Source organism: Dufourea novaeangliae, unplaced genomic scaffold (genome assembly GCF_001272555.1).
Source record: "Dufourea novaeangliae isolate 0120121106 unplaced genomic scaffold, ASM127255v1 scaffold115, whole genome shotgun sequence".
Taxonomy (NCBI): domain Eukaryota; kingdom Metazoa; phylum Arthropoda; class Insecta; order Hymenoptera; family Halictidae; genus Dufourea; species Dufourea novaeangliae.
In genome coordinates this window covers 1,530,071-1,550,621 of record NW_015373998.1, presented here as the reverse complement: position 1 = coordinate 1,550,621, position 20,551 = coordinate 1,530,071, and the positions used below count along the sequence as shown (strand labels likewise).

General features: G+C 37.9%; 1 protein-coding gene across 1 annotated transcript in view; it reads left to right on the top strand.

Moving 5' to 3' along the window:
* LOC107188098 overlaps nucleotides 1-20,477 on the top strand; it is a 59,280-nt gene extending 38,803 nt beyond the window's left edge. The window contains exons 3-6 of the mRNA XM_015576345.1: nucleotides 11,097-12,948; nucleotides 14,496-15,055; nucleotides 20,029-20,149; nucleotides 20,408-20,477. Of these exons, the coding sequence (XP_015431831.1) occupies nucleotides 11,097-12,948; nucleotides 14,496-15,055; nucleotides 20,029-20,149; nucleotides 20,408-20,444 (2,570 nt within the window). The 3' untranslated portion in view covers nucleotides 20,445-20,477. The remainder of the gene's footprint in view (nucleotides 1-11,096; nucleotides 12,949-14,495; nucleotides 15,056-20,028; nucleotides 20,150-20,407) is intronic.
* Nucleotides 20,478-20,551: the final 74 nt, after the last annotated feature.

Genomic DNA, 20,551 nt, shown 5'->3' with positions numbered 1-20,551 from the left:
AATGTGTAAATTGTAATGGATGAATAATATTAAATTTTATTGAAATCTTTATTTTTCTGTATTTTGCTAATCAGGGGACGCTATAAATGCATAAACATCCGCAGTTTATTAAATGTAATATAGTAGAGGTATAGTATACACTTATTTAAGTTTTTCAACGTTTCCTAGAATTTCATTTCGTGACATAAAATTTATACGTCCGAATTTGATTATACTATATTGTAATTTCGTGGAATTTCAAATTGTTTTTCTGGTGATTCGTGAACTTCATCGTGAGAAGAACAAAAAAGAGAAAGAATTGAAACCTGAAAGAACTTTAGACATAAAGCACTCTATTCGATACTTGAATGTTATTCGGTACCTGCAGGATCACTTGCGACTGTAATCGTCTCTCGACATCGCGAAAAAATTAATCATACCACAAGGAGTGTCGCATTCGCCGCAATGCCGCGCCTAATTAATTCCTTCCGCGGGATGTCATCCTTTTCAAATGATTTTGTTCTGATGCTCACAAATATTCTTCGTCTTCTTTGCACAGTGCATCGATGGATGATATACAGGGTGGGGCAATAACTATGTCCACTTTGACTATTGCCGTTATTTGTAAACCACAAAATGTCCCATAAATCCCAATTTTTCCAGCGCTTTTTTAAAAGTTTTGGAATTAATTATTTTGTTATTATTTATTATTTCTTATTACTTTTTTGGTTAATTGATATTAGGAATAAGAGTGGAGATAGTGCGGGCAACATGCCCGAGCATAATTGACTGTTAAGTGAAAAAGGTCGTACGTAGCCAGACACATATTATTTCCTTTTTTTTTCAGCCATAAATTATCAGAAATACACACGTTCAGTTAACTGAAGCTGTTCTTCTTGTTTTGAATTTCATTTTTTTATTTATGTATTTGTCCAGAGTATAATTTACATTGTGATACGAAGGAAATTCCTATAGCGGTACACAGATGTCACCTGTACATATGTCTGAAAATATTTAGTTATCAAAGATATAAAGAAAAAAAGACTTATACCTTAAAGCAGAGGTCGAAAGAAACAGTTATCGTTTTTAACAAAATTCTGTTCTAACTCATATGTTTCCCTTAAGAAAGTATCCTTTCCCGTGGAATTTTTATGGAAAGAAATGATACCCTTAGGAACTTCTTCTAAAAGTGTTCTCATGGAACAGATATTCTAGAAACTTTATTAAAAAAGATTCCATAAGATAAATAAAAATACCAAACTATTAGGTAATTCTATTTAACAATGTAATATCATATTATTCATATCTTTATTTAATAAAAGATATGAAGGTCAACAAAAGTAATTAATAGATTCATGAAAAGTATTGAACAGAAAAGAGAACTTATCAAGAAGAATACTTAAATAACATTTGTTTTAACTTGAAACAATTGAAATAGATAGAAATTCTATAATACAATATATAAATACTATACATATACATATTATTACACTATGTATTTAATTTTTTAATATTGTATTTAATAATATAATTATTTAATATTGTTGTAGTACTATTCGTTGAATAGTATTCCGTATTTGTTACAATGATTGAGAACCTTTTTTAATATTGGTGAACAAAATATCTGTTTCTGTTACAGAAAAGTGTTTACTCTTATATTTCATAAGTCCTACTCAAAATAAATTTTTATCCCCAAGAATTTTTATTTATCCATTCTCATAGGAACTTATAATGTGAGAACGTTTCTTACAAAAGTTGCATGGTCCATGTTTTAAATGGTACCCGTTAAAAAGTTCCATAACTTTTTCGATCTCTGCTTTAAAGAGAATAAAGAATTACACTGCAATGTCTTATTTTTACGCACAAAATTTTATAACGCTATTTAAATAATCCATACTCTGAAATATACATGTCATCGATATTTGACTGACGTGGCAATCAAAGTGTAAAACAAAACAGTCGAGCACATTAACTCTTTGAGGCATACGATTTTAAAGAAAATAAAATCCCTAGTTGCACAGAATTTTGTTTAATATAAAAAAAATTATATAAAAATAAAATATTAAGCTGTATCACTGTAAGTAACTTCAACTTTTCGAGGTGGTTTAAAATATATCCCAGCATGCATAAAAAGCTAAGCAAAAGGTGGGACAGTTTTTAACCCACCCAACCCTAAAGAGTTAACAGAATCGTTAAACACAGTTTCATCGCGTCCGCAGTTCGCTCGATGGGGCCCATGCATATATTCACTTTCCAACAACCCCGTCACGCTAATTACCGTGATGTTCTTCTCGTCCCGCGTGAGCACGTTCATCGCGAGTCCGTGATAACGGGCACGAAACGGGTACAGTTAACCGACAGGGTGGGAGGGGATGGTTGGTACCATTTCGGTCGTTACGGTAAAGCCTATGCTTCGATCGGCAACAAAAGTGTCTCATTTACAAAATCGGTGGGTTGCGCATGTGACGCACGTTCGAACCAAAAAACACGAGAGACGCACAGAGACCGTGGGACGTGAGACCTCCGAATCCGTGGGGGAGGAGAAAAAGAGGCGAAGGAATATGAACGAGGGGCCCACGATTTTCACATTCAAATTGGGCTCGAAAGACGTTCAACGCGCGCTCGTCCCGCGTGAACACGTGAATGCACGAGGGGTCAACCGTTTAACCATTTGACTGCGGTGCACGTCACGCGAAATTAACACTTTGCCAACCGGGTCGAGCTCTGCTTGACCCCGTACACCTCGTATCACGACTTTCGGTGTTTCACAATTTCGAAATCGTCTTCAACAATACCCTGGTAGAGTCTTTTAAAGATGCTTTAACGGGGATAGAATTTCAGATACACGCGACGGAACTAATCGTAAGCGTGAAGTAATTTTACAAGCCTTTTGCTTTATAATTAGTTACAGGCGAGTGACTCGTCTTAAAGATGAATAGGGACGAACCAATGCGAGTATATAATCGATATTTTCATTTCAATACCGAGTATTTTTTGTATCGATACTTTCGGTATTGCGATTGATCGATGAAATTTATCACCGTCCATTTAACATACGCGAGCAACGAAACAATTTTATCGTAAGTCGAATATATTGTCTGCTTGAAAACCTAAATTCTCTTCTGTCGAAATTTCAAATTCCACGAATACCCAAAGATAATTCCCTCACTTCCAAGTAATATTTTGCTCAACGGCGAAGGCTAATTACACGGTTAAAAGATTTCAGGTGAAAAAGCGAGTGACTTATTACTGAACGTTTCGAGTTTCATAGAAGAAAACCAGGAGGTGATATAGGCGTCACGTGCACCTCTTTCTTTCTTCTTTCACCGCTACTTACGGTGGACACCGCTTTCTGATCTAGCGAGTCTAAGTGCTCGACGAGCAGACTTCCATGCTCTGATGGCCTCGGTGTCCTTTGCCTCTGAGCAACGGATCACGATGTGTACTGTTGCTCACTGCGTTCAGTATTGTAGCCTTCTTTCCAGAACCAAGAACTGTCGCTAACATTCAAACTTCGCACGCATTCACTAATCGTGCTCGGGTCATTTGCTTTGTTAGACCTCTAAACGCGCATAGACAAAACGTCCGCGTAGCTTGAACGCTCTTCTAATTACCTATACAAATTATTCACAAGTCTGTAACTCTGTAAACATTTCTCTATTCTCTATTATACTCTACATTTCACGAAAGCTGGTCGTTGAAAATTATATTGTACAAGGTGTCAGTGTCTAGCGCGGGTCATTTAGTAGAATCTTTTTCATTCGCTTTCGTATTTACTATTGTATAGGTCATTAGAGACGAAGTTTTGTCTGTATCACAATGTTTTCGAGTAATTTAGGCCCAAAGATTTTAGGGTACACAGGTTGGTATCGTGTAGAGGATTGATTGTGGGTATAAGTGGTCCTACGATAGATATGAGAACTGTGTCAGGGTCTCACGTTATTTTCACCTTTGTGATTTGAATCTTTATTGTTCAGACAGATTTTAAAGAATCTTCTTTAGTTGCAGCGAAGTGAAAAGATGTCTTGTTCATCACTTGAGTGGTTTTCTAAAAACGTTCTAAGAATCTACTGGAGGGGTCTAGTGTAGTATTGTGAACATTTATTACGAAACTGCAGACACTTTCTTTTTTTTTTATAATTCCTGAGGTACATAATAATGCCAAGTACAATTAATCTTAATGTGATAAAAAAAAATGTTTTCAGGCATATATTCGCTAATTATGATTGATCTGATGAATTGATCTGCTTCGTTTATTAACCTCCTAAGTGGGGAGAGCGGATTTAACCGCGTTGGCTTATACTTTTGTACACAATTTGACGTCACAAAAATGACCAATTCATTTTAATAATATTATAAGAAAAAAATACCCTTTTCGTTTTCACTTAAATTTAAAAATTGGAATTGTTGCGTTCAGGTTTTTATAGTCAAATAATCTACAGTGCGAGAATTCTTCGCCCGCTTAAGGGGCTAATACACTGCGTACCATAAAAATACATAACTTTTAAAAACTTTTACTAAATACATAAAATGGTCTAAATACCTCCTATATTAAAATATATTAAAATATTAAAATATATTAAAATATAGGAAATATTTAGGCCATTTTAATTATTTAGTAAAAGTTTTTTAAAGTTATGTATTTTTATGGTACGCAGTGTATTAACGCCTTAATAAATAGATTTCTTCATCTTTTCGTAAAATTAACCCATTACTTCAGTCTTCTTAAATTATTTCAACCAAGTTTAATCCTTATTCACTTAATTTTCATTAACAACTAAAAAAAATCCATCCTCTCAATATCATAGAACCTTATCTTTAATCCAGTAATTTCCATAATCCTCCCATTTAAGACAAACAAGATTGTACACAATATTTCTTATCTTTTCCTCTCATTTCTTATCTTGAACTCGTTTTTCGACATCACAAAGAAATGTGATAAATTCAAAAGTCAACGAACAACCTCAATTGGAAGACATACCCGTATCTCCGGTAGCGAGTGTAATATTTACCACTTTTGAATGTCGTAGACGCGTGAAACATGGATCAATCCGTGAAGCCACGGCAATTCACGCGTGGTACACCGGGTGTATTCAACGTTCACGGGATATTCCAAAGATTATCAAAGGCGCGCGAGCATTAAGCTCTCGCGTAGATGATTTAAAGCCGTCATAAAGTAGCGTCGTCGCAGGTTTGGTTTAATAGGCCACGGTTCTCCCCGTGCCCCACGGTTACCACCTTCGTCTAGAATTAAATTGCGGATTGTAACACGCGTTCTCCGCCCGTGTCCTCAGTTCTCCGCCAGTTACGATCTAGGAACCGGGCTGTAAAGCTTTTTCACTGATTCGCCGGCTGTCGGAGCATCGCGACGCCATGATTTCGAAAGCCAAATGACTGTGAACGTGGAAACTGTGAACTGAGCACCGGGGAATGTAATTGAATTACGCGACGGTGATTGAATCGACGCATTCTGTTTTCTCGGGTCGGTTGACGGGGAAATTTCAACCGCGATGCCAGGTGTTAACAAGAGCAATTTGCCTGACGATGCGCGAGACAATTTAATGTGTCTGGTAATTCGAGTTTTCAGTTTTGACGAAGTAAGTTGACAATTTTATTTTAGAATTGTCGAACACAGTGTACTTGTATATTTAACATGTTACCGTGTTTAATAATAGAGATTGGTTTTTAAAGTATTCTGTGAACTTTCCGTTACAACCCCGGGTTTTTTATGGCACAAACGAAATTTTGCGTTCAAATCTCTCCGAAACGAAGGGATTGTTATTTAAAAGACCTTTTAACATTCAATTTAAAAACTATTGGATTATGTGGTAGAGACCCTGGAAAGTTTCCTTAAATTTTTTCAGATTTTTTGGAAGCTTATGAGATAAAACAATAGATTTAGATATAAAAGACCCAGGGGGTGACGGAAGGAGTTAAAGAACGGGGGTCACGCAGGGTGAAAAAGTGAGAGGAATTTACTTGACGATCTACGAATTGGTTTGATGTCATGGGTAATTCGATTTTGGTATTTCGATTCTTATTTTGGAATTATGGAAACTATTGTTGTACCTGTACGACAATTATAAAATAATAAAAAAAAAATGAGCAATTTTCCTGCACTGTGTGAGTCGGTGTGACATGTTGGTAATTCGAGTTTTCGTTCTTAATGGATATTGACGGAGTCAGTTAACACTTGTACTTTAGAATTATCGAGCACACTGTTGTATCTGTACTAAAAGTGTTTTTTAAACTATTCTTTTTAACTATTAGAAATTTTATTTCTGTGTACAACACTATGATGTTACTATCAAATTACCTTTGTTGTTTAATTTTATACACAGATTCCACACGAAATGTACAAATCGGTTGTTTAAGAGGCTTTTATTAGCCCCATTTTTCTGACTTATATTCGCATGGTGTTTTGTATGTTTTAAGTATAAAGTACACACTATCGAGAAGTTAGACTATACATTGTATACCTACATATGGAGTAGGATATATATTGTACGAAATTAATGATGTTTCAAAATTACTTCAGATACTTGGAAGTAATTATTCGATTTCCTATTTTACCCACTTATGCCAAAAATATTTTGAATAACTTAATATTAATTTATAGGTCTTCTTAAATGTTTGAACTTCCAATTGTAATGGTATTAATAGAAATTTACTCGTTCATTAGTTGCGCTTTCTTCCGAAGTAATCGACATAACATGCATGCACAGTTACTCAATTTTAACATAATACTGAATGTCATAATTGTTAGCTTGGTATGTTAATAATTCGCTTCTATAAATTGCAATTAACAACTCCTCGATTCATGTCCGTTCAATCCATCTTTTTCGTGTAGTACAAAGATCATCAAATTTAATCGCGCGATCAAACATCGAAGCACAGAGAATATATTGTATGTACATCAGTGAAACATGTTCTTTGTATATTTCTTACCGCATCTCTGACAGAAATGCCTGTTAAGCTCGGGTCGACTGTACAATCTGTTCGTATTGCCATTATCCCGATACGCCACGATACGCGTGATACGATTAATTAATTAAAACGTTAATGCGCTGTCATTATCTGCTTGGCCCGTAATGGAGAACGCGCATTTTCTGATTCGCATGAATAGTACATTAGCGTGTTGTGAGAACCCAAACAGCTGCCATTAACGCAGCTTTACGCCTTAATGCACTTCTCACATAAAAGTTCCATTTCATTCCCATTTTTCGGACTCGCTTGTGCCGGATCATTCGATTATGTGAATTACCACGGACGTTAATTTACAATTTGTTAAATGTTTTTTTTATTTCTTAGTAATTTAAATGTGGGCATCAAAATGATAATACTAGCAAGGTAGGAAATAGTGTATAGTAATCTGTGTAAAATTATCTTATAGTATTTAAATGCTAGTATACACATTTACATTCTGCTTCATTGTACACAAATTTTCCATCGACAGTATTCGAATATTAGTAACACAAAACAAAGGATAATCATTACATTGAAAATTGGCCATCAAGTTCATTCACCCTCATTTAATGACTAAACGTGATCCACGTTTCTTGTGATGTGTACAATAATATTGTCTCTATCAAACGTACCATCCTTGACTGCTCTAAATTTTCAAATGGCTGCCAGAAGAATTACATTGAAACAATATGAATTAGTAGTTATAGGTTCTGTAGTTTCACTGTTTATTAGTGATCAACTGTTTTTGTATATCTTGATGTAAAACACGAAATATAACATGTCTGGCTACGTACGGCCTATTTCACTGTGAGAGTCAATGTGTTAAAATGATAGTATCGGAAACTATACAAACATTACAGATTACTCGATGTAAGTATATTAATTATTGTTGATCACGACAGGACGGTGGTCACCGATGACCCTCGACGGGCATTCAACGTGTTAATAAATGTCACGTAAACCCACTATCCTTCCAAACATTAATTCACTCGAATTGAATGATACCATTGAGTATAATATACCGACTATTTTTATACGCCTCGCAGTTATTAAATTTGCTGTCGGCGCCTGTGTGTGATATGTCTACAAAAAAAAAACGTTTCTCAATTACCGTGTCCGGTACGAAAACCAATTTCCTCAATTTGCAATGAATGCGTCTACCCGGACGAGAGAATAGCCGCGCAATCATTTTCAACGGACTCTCGTGCGCGCGCCAGGTAATTATCGCCTCGCGTCGGATGCTCTTTCGTGGTTGATTAATTAAGGGACTAATTAATCAACGATAAAGCCAATGACGCTGACGCGTCATTGAGGTCGAGTTCCGGGCACGACGACGATAGACGGGGCCCCCGATGCAAATACGATACATACATACACTCTCGAAGTCGATTGTGCCTGGCCGATCCACGGGTATGGCTACTTCGTTACCTTAATGAGAATATAAGGCATCGCACTTGTCACGGTGCATTTCGACCCAGTAATGAATTCTCCCCCTGTGTTGTTCCCCTCCGTGATTGATTTGAGGAATTACTTATCGAAGAAAGCCATTGTTCCCTCCGAGGCTTTTATCTTTCAATTTGCATCGCGATACAAAATGCGTCTAGACAACGGGACGTACGGATGATATCGATGTCCGATGAGCTCGAATGAAGATGACTAATCGTATATTACGTCCCTCGGGCATCAGGAGGAACGAGTTTAATTAATTCGTCGATAGGAATGTTCAAATACACAAGTCGGATGTAAAAACTGATTCTCGTTAATGTTATAAGGATCCTTTGTTGAACGAGTTTAATTAATTCGTCGATAGGAATGTTCAAATACACAAGTCGGATGTAAAAACTGATGTTCGTTAATGTTATAAGGATCCTTTGTATTTTAACTAAATGTTTACTGTATGTTTAGTATTGTTTTCAGCAACAGTTCGTGGAAAATTGAAATTGTAGAATCCACCTTTTGTCAGTGGAACTTGGATATTTTTTTAGAAACCCCACGGACCGATACGACTCGGAGGATCGAATTTTATTATCTCGAGAATTGTACGCTCTTGTGAGACTTCAGTCCTCTATTACATCGTTCTTTTTTTACTCTATAATGCACGAATATACCGTTAAAGTTCGTAGAAAATAAAAATTGTGTAATGTACCTCTTGTCGGTGGGACTTACAAAGGAAGGACCCCAACTATCAAACTTTGACTTTAACAGGGTTTTGTAAAATGATAATATACAGGTTCCTAATAATATATGTAAAATGTTAGATATAAACAATTAAAGTTACGGACCTTCGAAATATATCATGAACATAAGTCAGTATTATCGAGGTTGCGTTGGCAAAGTAAAACAAAGATATTTCGGTGAACGGGAATCGATCCCGTGACTACCAATTTACCAGTCAAGCAACCTTCTATGTATTTTTATTATCTTAACTTCTATATATAGTATATCTATCTTAAAGGTACGTAACTTTAATTCTTTATATCAATAAAATTATCGACTGTCTGCACGTAATATTTCACATACATCATTAGAACCCTGCATAATATCATCATACAAAACCCTACAAAAGCCAAAATCGAACAGTTATGGTCCATCCCTCGTTAGACATTTTCTCAGAGTCCCTACGGACCTATACGACTCTGAACATGGAATCTTAATATCCCAACAATTGTACGCAATCCTGAATTCTCAGCCTCGTATTGCATCGTTCTTAAAGCGGAGAGACCCGTTAAAGCAGGACAGAACAAAAGGGAGTCTACTATTGTACAGACCAAGTTTCCCATATCTCATTTATCTAAGACAAATCGCTCTTTCCATTCGCACCACACTTTTCATCACGGGACTGTGTATAAACGATTACGCGACCGTCTGAGTTGACATTACTTGTCACCCTAACGAGGCCATATCGCCAACCCGGTAGTCGTCCCCCCCCCCCCACCTTTCTGTGTGTGTGCATATACTGCCGCGTGCGTTATCGCAAAACACGTGTACTCGATACCTGACCGGCCTGACAATTCGTTCGCGATCGTATAGGAACGAATGTGGCCCGGACCCCGTTAACCGGGGTGACACCTCGAAAAACTAGTCCCAAAATACGCGGAACCAGCTCGAGAAAGAGAAAGAGCCTTATTACTCGGGCTCCCCGTCGCCGTTCCTGGGGGCGACCATATGTCGACCTGCGGACTGCGGATGCCACCGGGTGGTTTTTCGTACTACGAGAATAGTCCCCGGCATCTTATCCACCGACTTTTCTTATGGGCCTTTATTGGAACGCGGGACACGACTGGATTCCGGAGTGTTTTGAGTCTGCCTCTTTCTGTCTTTCTCTCTGTCTCGATTTACTGTTAGATCACAGGGTTATCGTTTAGAGCGAAGATTTAAGTACCTTATATTTATCCTTCTTCTGGTTATTAATTAATTACTGTTGCAACTGGAGTCTTATGAGTACGGATTGCTTCGAAATCTTCAGAACTGATATTGTAATAGAGAGGTTTTGAAAGATATTGGTATTCTTTATTGTAAATGATTCAGAATAGATTCTTTGTGGAAGGACATTTTGGAAAAAATTGTGTTAGTGTAAAAAAAATCGGAACAGGGTTCAAGGGAACCTATGGAAACGATATATCGTTGCTTTATGGTTGATCTACGTGAAGAGACTTAGAGTACTTATGTACACGGTTTTTTGAGTAACGTAGAAAATTTTGGTTACTGTTGTAAGGGTTAATTAATTAGCGCTACAACGTGACCCTTATGGACACGGTTTGTCCTTAAATCTTCAGAATATATAGATATTATAATAGGAACATTTTGGAAGATATTAATAGTTTTTAACCTAAATGAGTCAAAATAGGTCCTCTTTAAAGGGACATTCTTGTAACAGCTCCGATTCTTTTTCAAGGTGGCAGTAGTTCGAAGACATTTAAATATTCACAATGGATCCGAATACGAAAGATAACGTAGTAAAATTTTTACTTTGGTAACGAAGTTTCAAAGGTGTTTCTAATGTTTGTGTAATTATGGTATACAATTTCATTGAAAGGTAAATGAATATCGGTGATCTGGATCGAGAATGTTAAACATTTTCGTATTCGATACTTTTCAAAATCTAGATGCAACGTAAAACTTTGGAACATTCTGTTCTTTATTTCTTCCAGGCTCGAGTTTTGGAGTATGGGGGCGCAGGATGAGCAAAAAGATAGATTCCTTCCGACGGGCTGGTTCCCGCGAGACAATCTGTTCCATTTCCGAGAGATCCGACACCGGTAGCAACAACAACAAATCTATCGCGAACAACAACAATATCACCTCAAAAATGGACAAAACACTGCCAGATTTGAAACTTGACTCCAAGCAAGAAAAGAGAACACCGGGAACGTTCCATAGATCATCGTCCCCTTTCAAATCCTTTTTCATCCGTATGGGTTCCACGGGGATGTTGAACTCCGCGAAGGGTAACAGACGTTCGCAGAACATCGACGACAGACTGAAAACCTCCGAGAAGGAGAATCTGTTCAGAAGTTGCAGCACCAGTCAACTGAACACCAGTCCGACCTACGTGAAAGGTGACGATCCCTCGGAAGGTATCGATCTCCAGATCTCCAGTCGCAAGGACAAGACCGTGTCTTGCGACGATCTAGCGCATCAAAACGACGACGCGTACGACGATCATATAAGCGTCAATTCCGCGTCCCTGTATCCCCTTGGAACTCCGTCCATGGCGAGCTTCAGTCCATGCGACTTCGAACAATCGCGAAACGAAACGCCGATGAGGAAGAGCAGCAGCTGCGACTTCAAGGAAACGAAGAAGTCCAGCTTCCCGTATGCTTTCCTACGATCGAAACTATCCGTCCTGCCCGAGGAACGTCACGGCACGTTCGCGTCGAAAGACGAACGACTATTCAAGACTGCCTCCGAGGAGCACTTCCCTGCCTTGAAGATAGAGGATACGTACACCGGCACCACGACTCTGGGTAGACGACGTTCCAGAACCGGGAACCTGGGCAGAGGGCACGCTGGCAAGTGTCAAGAAGCTTCGACGTCCAAAAGTGGGCGTAACTCGTACGCAGAATTCCGTAAGAGTTCGAGCAGATGTGAGCAAGATAGATACAGCCTGAATCCCAGCCACTTGGAGAGGATCGACGACAACTTCCAGCCTGATGACACAGGTTGCTACAGCTCGTACGACAGTAGCCCGATGTCCCTTAGAGGAAACGTTCACCATCATCATGATCATCCTAGCCAAGACAGAGTGGACTTCGGGAGGATCAACGATTCCAGGTTCTCCGAAACCTCCTCTCTGAACGTAGATCTGGACATGGTGCCCACGCTTAGGAATCACCGAAGGAATTCAGCGCCCAGCGGCGAACAAAGGCTGTCCTCTCACTATGTGAGCTCGAATGAGTCTGGTTACGACAGCGACGGGCCCAGAGGAGAGTCTGCAGCCGCTTCGGAGAACGAGGGACTGAGCCTGAAGTGCACGGATAGCTCGGATACCAGCAGCGTGGTAGACTCTGAGCTGGAGAAACCCATAAGGAGTTCCACGCCCAGTGAATGTCATGATCAGGAGAACAATCACGAGCCCAGGACGAGGGAGAATCATGAAACTAACCGAGTCAGAGCGGGAAACTCTGAGTTGAACGATGGTATCGATGGGCTCAGGTGGCATCAGAGCAACTCTGGTAGACTGCTACCCAGTATTCATCAAACGTACGATGAGGCCGCAATGAATACCCAGTTCCCCGTCTGCGGGAACGGATTGAATGGTTTGCAGTGCTCCTCCACTCCGAAATCCCTCGATATTTCGCCCCATCGGATGAGACTGCAGCAGGATAAGACCAGGTTCCTAAGCGATATCATTCAACCGCCGAAGAGGGTTCGACGGTGTCGACTGGTCCAGCTACATAAAAGGGACCCGAAAGAGAGCTTGGGGATACGATTGGCGCAACAGCGATTAGGGGAACTTCGGTATATCGTTGTGCAGCTGGAGAGCGATGGAATAGCGCATAGGTAGGTGTATTAATCCAGTGTGTCATTCAAGTAATTTATACCTGGACGTCTGAGCCAGAGTGTATTAAGTTCATTTTTCTTTTATTTCCGATGGTAATAATTATTTTGCTCCATGTCGTTTAGCTTTTGACATAATAGTGCGAAAATGATATTAAGTCAAACTGTGGAAAGTTCATCACATAGGGGACTTACTGCAATGTTCATCACGTTTAGAGACTTGTCTTAAGTCCATTCAACAGGTCGAAGATAGCGATTGTTTTTCCTTAAATTCTTACCGAATGGTTCTAAAGTTACAAGGTTTTTGCACTTTTGATTTGCTTTCCTTCGAAGTTTTAAAAGTATGACTTAATACGCTCTAAACTCCTCTACGAGGGGTTTAGATATGATTCCATGGCTAGTTGAGTGGCTGTAATTTTTAATACTCGAGTTAATTATACAGGGTGAGTCGCATAACTTGGCGATTTCAAGTTACTCGTGAATTACTTGTACGAGAAAATGTTTCAAACAACAGGTGTGTGGTTCCAACGGGGACATACATATGTGAGAATAATTTTTTTTGTACATTGTTTGTACATAAAGTTTTCAAGATCTCCTTCGTTTTTTAACATCGGTCGCCCTATATTTTTTTACGGAAATTAAATGAGCATTAAAATGTAAATAAACAAATAATAAGACGTAATAGATCAAAAGTACGTATTTATGGGGATATTCGTAATGAAAGTTTCATTGTAAAAAGTGTTTTACTGAATTTTATTGAATTGCGGATTTTTTTTGTATTTATAGTGTGCCTAGTTCTCCGAAATTCAGGGTATTAAGATAGGACCGTCGACGCAGCAAGAAAATTCGGTTTATTTCTAGTTTCTGTGAATAAATTTTATATAGGCATGAAAATATATTATTCAAGTATAAAAAGCTGTGTGATGGAAATGTTTATTCGAATTGATAAGAATTGAATATGTATAAACGTACAATTTAATAAGGTCAAGGTTTGAATTTAATTCTATAGTTTTATACAAAATAGGTTCTCAATAAATCTGCCATTTTGTGCACTTGATCTCCATTTATAGATTTAGTCATATCGTATAGCAAATTCGCGTAATGTCACATCATGTAGTGTTAGAAAGTTATCCTTCCGATTTTTACGTTTACAAACCTCCTGGAGAATATAATAACATTTACTATTATTCATAATTTCTTATATTTACATATTTCACAAGACCATCGCCAAAAAAACTCACTTGCCGAGACAGATTTGCAATTATACCAGAACCACTTTTACCCAATTTGATTTGGCTTTATACGTATGAAGGTTTCAAATATGTGATTTGATGTTACGATTCATGCAGAAATTTATAAACTTCAATTATTTCAATCAGTAAATTAAGAATTTTGGGTAGATTTGCAACGACATTTTTATCTTGCATTCTATACCCATCATTTATCATCATTTCTAGTAGACTATATCGTTTAAGCAAACTTTAACATTTGGACAAATAAATGTACGGAATTCCTTGAAATTCTGAACGAAAATGATGTTTGTTTTTCAGGGACGGTAGACTGAGACTCGGCGACGAGATCGTCGAGGTCGAGGGTAAAGAGCTCCGAACTCTGGAAAACTTGGAGGAGGTCCAGGATTTCTTGAAATCCTTCACCGGCAACAAGATACGTTTAACAACCGCCTACGAGGAGACGGTGCCCCAGGTGTACGTCAGTCCGCCGACATTACCCGGGGAGTACGAGTACCTGGAAAACGCGAAAAATCTTTCCAACCTGTCGTTGATCGACGGTCAAACGAAGCAGGTCCTGCAGACGGAAAAATCGGGTAAAACCACCGAGGGGAGTGTTCAGTCGACGAAGAGGCCGGACTTTCTGCCGCTTTCCTGCTTAGCCAAGGAACGAAAAGGTTCAGAGAATGGTCTCGAATCAACGACGGAACCGCAGCACTACCTGACAAGGCACATTGCCAAATTCCAGAAGGGTTACGGTAAACCCAGCCTTGGCTTCAGCGTGGTGGGTGGGAGGGACAGTCCACGGGGTGAGATGGGGATCTTCGTCAGAAGGGTGTTCCCTGGCGGTCAAGCTGACGTTTCAAAATCACTGTTCCAAGGTACGGTAAATTGTTTTTTTTTATTTGTTATAATAACTGGTTTGTAGAATAAATATGAAGAGGCCAAGGGAAAAACGATTATGGTCAGAAAAAGTAAAATTTTCAGTATTTGAAAAACAAAAGTTGTGAACTCCTGACTATACAGGATCAAAAATTTAATATTTGTTCCTGAATCTTTTTTTACGAACACTAAACGTTCATTTTCACGAAACTAGATTTTGTTTTCATAGTCTAGACTTTCAATCCATTGAGTTGGATCATGATCATTTTTCTATTGGAGAAATGTGACATTGATCGTTCTTTCTCAAACCCAGTATTCTTTGGCCCCTAATTTTTCTGGCCTGTGTCCATTTCTTCCTATTTATTTATACTACAGTTCGATAGCATTCCCTAAGCTCTAACACATGATACTAAACTCTTAGCTTCGACTTAGAATGGACTACGATCGTTTTTCCGTTGGACTCTTCATATGTCTTGTATGAATTGATTTTTTAGTGGTAGGTCAAACTCTGATTCAGTTTTTCGATAGTTATCATTCTGTTAGTATTTAAGTAAAACAATTACATCATTATTACTATTCCGATTAAGAATTATTTTGAATAGGGTACGGTATACAGGGTGTTAATAAAAATGTGGGGCACCTTCACATGGTGGATTCTACATACCAAACTAACACGAAAATCAAGAAATTGCGTTTCAGGTTTTATTTCTGAGTTATTAATTGTTGAAAATACGGGAAAAATACGCATGAAATACGTTTATCTCCTTAACCCTTAACTGGTGAGGTGGAAATATTGTAACGTGCTACATATTTTATTACACACCTGAGTTTTACATTCTCATGTAAGAAACCATCGTAATAAACAAACATCTCTTTAAGTAGCTCTTGAAAATAATATAATATTCTAAAAATATTCATAGGGTTCCTTAGACCCCCGCCACATCATTTGTTTTAAGGGTTAATTATATGAGGCTTCCAAATAATGTCATTTGTATCGTTCTATATCGTTATTTCGACTACAAAAAAATCTGCACGTATAAACGCTTACTTGATCCACTCACTGTGATTCATAAATACACGTCAATAGTTCAGGGGATAAATCTAAACGCCCATACTAACAATTCTAGTGGCTCCCTGAGATGAAATAGGCTCAGATTCGTCCACGACTACCAACCTCCTAGTGGCTCCCTATAACTTCACATAACAAACTCAAAAAAGCCAAACTCGCCATTCCTCAGCTTTCACAGCCGCTTAACCCTGGCTCGTAACATCAACCATAACTCAAAGACTAAGGTACATTGGACATATTATGTTCATATGACATTTTTTACTTGTTTCGGCGTGTAGATTTACCCTCTGAAATATGAACATGTATTTATGAATCACCCTGTATACAATTACATGAAAACTCACCTGGATACAATACCAATCGATGCACCAGAGGCTAGGTAATCACCCAGGGATCTCGCGATGACCTCCGTCGAGCTCCTTTTAAAGTCTTACGTATCTGGAACGTAATCCCTCTTGTCACCATTCCTTTCTTAACGTGACGCAATCAATTGCGGATTCCTTGTCCGACTGGCGCGTCAGGATCTCGTTCCAATCGACGTTGGCTCTGGCCGTTTCAGGATCAAAATCTAACGCAAACGGCGAACACGACGAAGGAGGAGCGAACGTTGCGACGATGCGTCACGTACGTAGTCGTGGTCGTCGTTGTCGTTTGGTCGTGCATTCACGCCGTGGACACCTCGGACACATCTCGAATCTTTAATCCGACACCCAACGTCGCGTGCATTTCTAAACAGCCAGTTCGTACGGCCATCTCGCCGCCTTTTTTCTTTTTTTTTGCTTCCTTTCGTTCGCCTCGTTTCTCGTTCCCTCCTTCGTCACCGCCGCCACCGCGACACTCTCCGAGCTGCTTTTGTGGCAGCTCGTCGCATGCCACTGAACGACGCTTGCCAACATGTCAGCTTTGTCAGCGCGATCTTTTCTAGCGTTTGCTGGTTCCGCTGCCAGGCACACCGGCGCGGTACCAAGCGCGCGAGGGTAGAACGTAAAGGAAAAGGAGCATCGCTCGGGGACACTTGGGGATTTTAATGAATGAGACTAGTTGAATCCACGTATGGAGGACCTTCTTTTTTTAAAGAGGCGTTATAAGCAGGTGCCCAAAATAACAGTAATTTTATAAATTTTTTTAGGAACAATTCATTAAGTAAAAGTTAATTTTTATTTCAATGAAAGGCAGTTGTCACGACATCATAGAGAACTTTTTTAAAAAGAAAGAGAATCATTAAAAAAAATTAAGTACAAACTGTTCGGATTATGAATAACAATTATAAATGATTAAAATGTGTTTTCGTTAATTGTAACTATTATTGATAACGGAAATTGTTTTAGGATACAAATAATCATTACTGATGATGGAAATTGTTTTTGGTTACGAATAATTGTTATTGATGACGGGAATTTTATTTTGGTTTCCGGTCAACGATATCGCGAACCGAAGTTTCAAGGGGTACGTCTTAAATATATCTCCTGGATGCCATTTAATTTTCTTCTGTTGGTAGATATGCAGCTGAATTTTTCTGAAATTACTAAGGAAATTACATAATAATACGATGTTGAATTTTTAATAAACAATAATTCCGCATATATAATCAAAAATGGCAGTCATTTTCTTCTGTGGATAGATATGTAGCTCCATTTTGTTAGAAATTATTAAAGAAATAACATATAATAGGACGTATATGTTGAATTTTTAATAAACAATAATTCCGCATCTATAATCAAAAATGGCAGTCATTTTCTTCTGTGGATAGATATGTAGCTCAATTTTGTTAGAAATTATTAAAGAAATAACATATAATAGGACGTATATGTTGAATTTTTAATAAAAAATAATTCTGCATATACAAATAAATTTGTTTCTCTTATTTAACAGCGTAAAGGTATGTAACCCCTTAAGAGAGTGAATGAACGAACAACTCGGACCTTTTTTACCGGCTGGAGGAGACGCGTCGCTCCTGCGTTTATGCAACCGGATCGACCGGGCGTTCCGTTATGCAAGCATGCGGCAGGGCGCGTAGAGAAAACCACGGACGTTCGCGTGCCTCGTAAAAAGTGTCGGGAGATCGGTTGAAACTCGAAACGTGTTGCGTGAAACCCGCCTATACATATAACGTGGTGTTCGCCGCCTACCGCGACAGCAGCCCGGAAAAAATCGCGTAGGAGACGAGACGACACGCGTGTCTGCGAAACTCGATTCGACGTTAATGCCGCGGATCGTGGATTCGATTTTCTTACTGCTGGAAACGGCTCGATTGCATCGGTTAAATTCTGCATTTTTCCTTGAATGCGACGAATTTTTGGAATATAATTTCCTTACCAGGCCCAGCTTATAATTATTTAACACTTTGACTGCCACGCAGAGACTTTTACCGAAATGTAAAATACCGGTATTATACCAATATTTTCAGTTGTACCTTCGCCCTATATGTATAACCCTGTATAAGCATATCCTTATAGAAATAAAAAAAATACCGGTATTTATTTTGGTAATATATTGGTTTCGGTATAGCTTTCATGGCATAACTATTTAAACACCGTGAAAAAATTTTGTTTAAAATTAACATATTGGGTGACGTAGTAGTACGTATTTTCAAAAACAAAAATTGAACGTGATTAACGCAATAGTACGTTTTTTCAAAAACAAATGCTCAGAGCGGTTGAAGAACTGGAATAGTAAAAAGTAGGGAAAAATTGCTCTCCCTGTATGTAAAGTTTGACAAATAAAAGTTAGGAAGTAGTTTCGAAATATTTTTAGAACACCTGTAGTTGTATATTTCCAAACAACAAAAATCTTTTCGCCAGCAAAGTATCAGTATCGCAGTATAATTTAAAACAAGACCAACAGCACCTATTCAATAAAAGCATGTGTTTTCGATGATTTATGATTTAGTTCATTTATAATTATACAGGATCGGTATAAAAAAAAAAAATGTTTGTGGTACAAATTAGATCAGGTAGACAGTGCGGCTCAAAATTAGACGAAAATCAAGAATAACGAAATTGGGTTAGGGCTTCGTTTTCGAGAAAATCGAATTTAAAAATTTGTTCGTCTGTTCATTGAAGTCTGTTTCTACTTATCGTCATTGTGAATACATACGCGTAAAATGAATTTTCAAGATTGATTATTTTGAAAAGGAAGCATCGTACGAAAAAATGTTACTCTACATTTTCGACTTACTTTTCCATGTAGAATCTCATCCTTTCGGGTTGTACCACCATTTCGTCAACACCTTGTAGAATTTGCGTATGTTCAGGATGGAAAAAGAATCTGCTGGTCCACAAGGTTATGAACCTTTTCAGACAAAGTATTTAGTAGTTGACGTAGTGGTTTTCGGGACTTATTCACACGTTTTCCATCTTTTCTTTTTAGTTTGGCATTGCAAAGACGCCAAGAGTGTGAATATATGCTGGAAACCAGTCGGAATTCGCTGTGTATCTCGACTGAAAGAATTCTGACTGTTGACAGGTTTAATCTGAACGTGAAGTATCATTCTGCTTATTATAAGAGATACATCAAAGAAGTGGGAAACGGAAAAGTAATGAATGTCGTGTACGGAAAATATTTACAGCTTTTAATTTTCATTGAAAGTCATTTTGGGCGCTCTCTATAGTTATGCTGTTTTATTTAAAAGCAGTTATATGTAAATACTACAGAATTTGTAGGTTTGGAAAATTTGTTAACATTTATGAAATTAGCACTAAAGATCTGAATCCTTATCATCTATTTGATTTATAAAAAAAATAGTTTTCCAACATGACACTCCAAAAACACTAATTACTAATTACTATTATGGAAGTAATAAATTAATTGCGACGTTGTGTTACAATTTCTTAACATCATGGTGGATTTTCTGTGCACATTTTTCACATGAAAGTGTTATCTTATCGTTCATTTTTGTTTCAGGTGATGAAATAGTGAGTTTGAACGGAAAGGTTCTGCGTGGTTATACGCATCAAGAAGTTATCGAGTTGTTTAAAGCAGTAAGGGAAGGTCCTGTCGAACTGGAAATTACAAGGAGACAGAGGTACATATGTGTCATTTAATTTTTATAGATCAGCTATAAATGTCAAAGACATTGGTTTAAATTGCATCGAAACGCAGAAAAGATCATGTATAAATTTGTAGTTTTCTGACTGATATTATTTATTTAAGAAGTGTATAATTTTCAGTTACGTTAATTTATTTGTAACTTATCATTATCTGACATGAATGGAATAATTAGAATTTAATAAATTCAAGATTATATTGTTGTTTGACTGAGGAAATATGTTTCGTGTTTCAGGTACCCGAAACCAATACAAAAATCCGCGCCATGTTGAGGGATAGGCGACGTGGACGAATCTGCCCACCGAAAGTGCTCTTTCGATTTAATTCTAAGCAACGTTACTGTTCGCTGCGTACGAAGTTTTAGGATTCTAGTCTTATC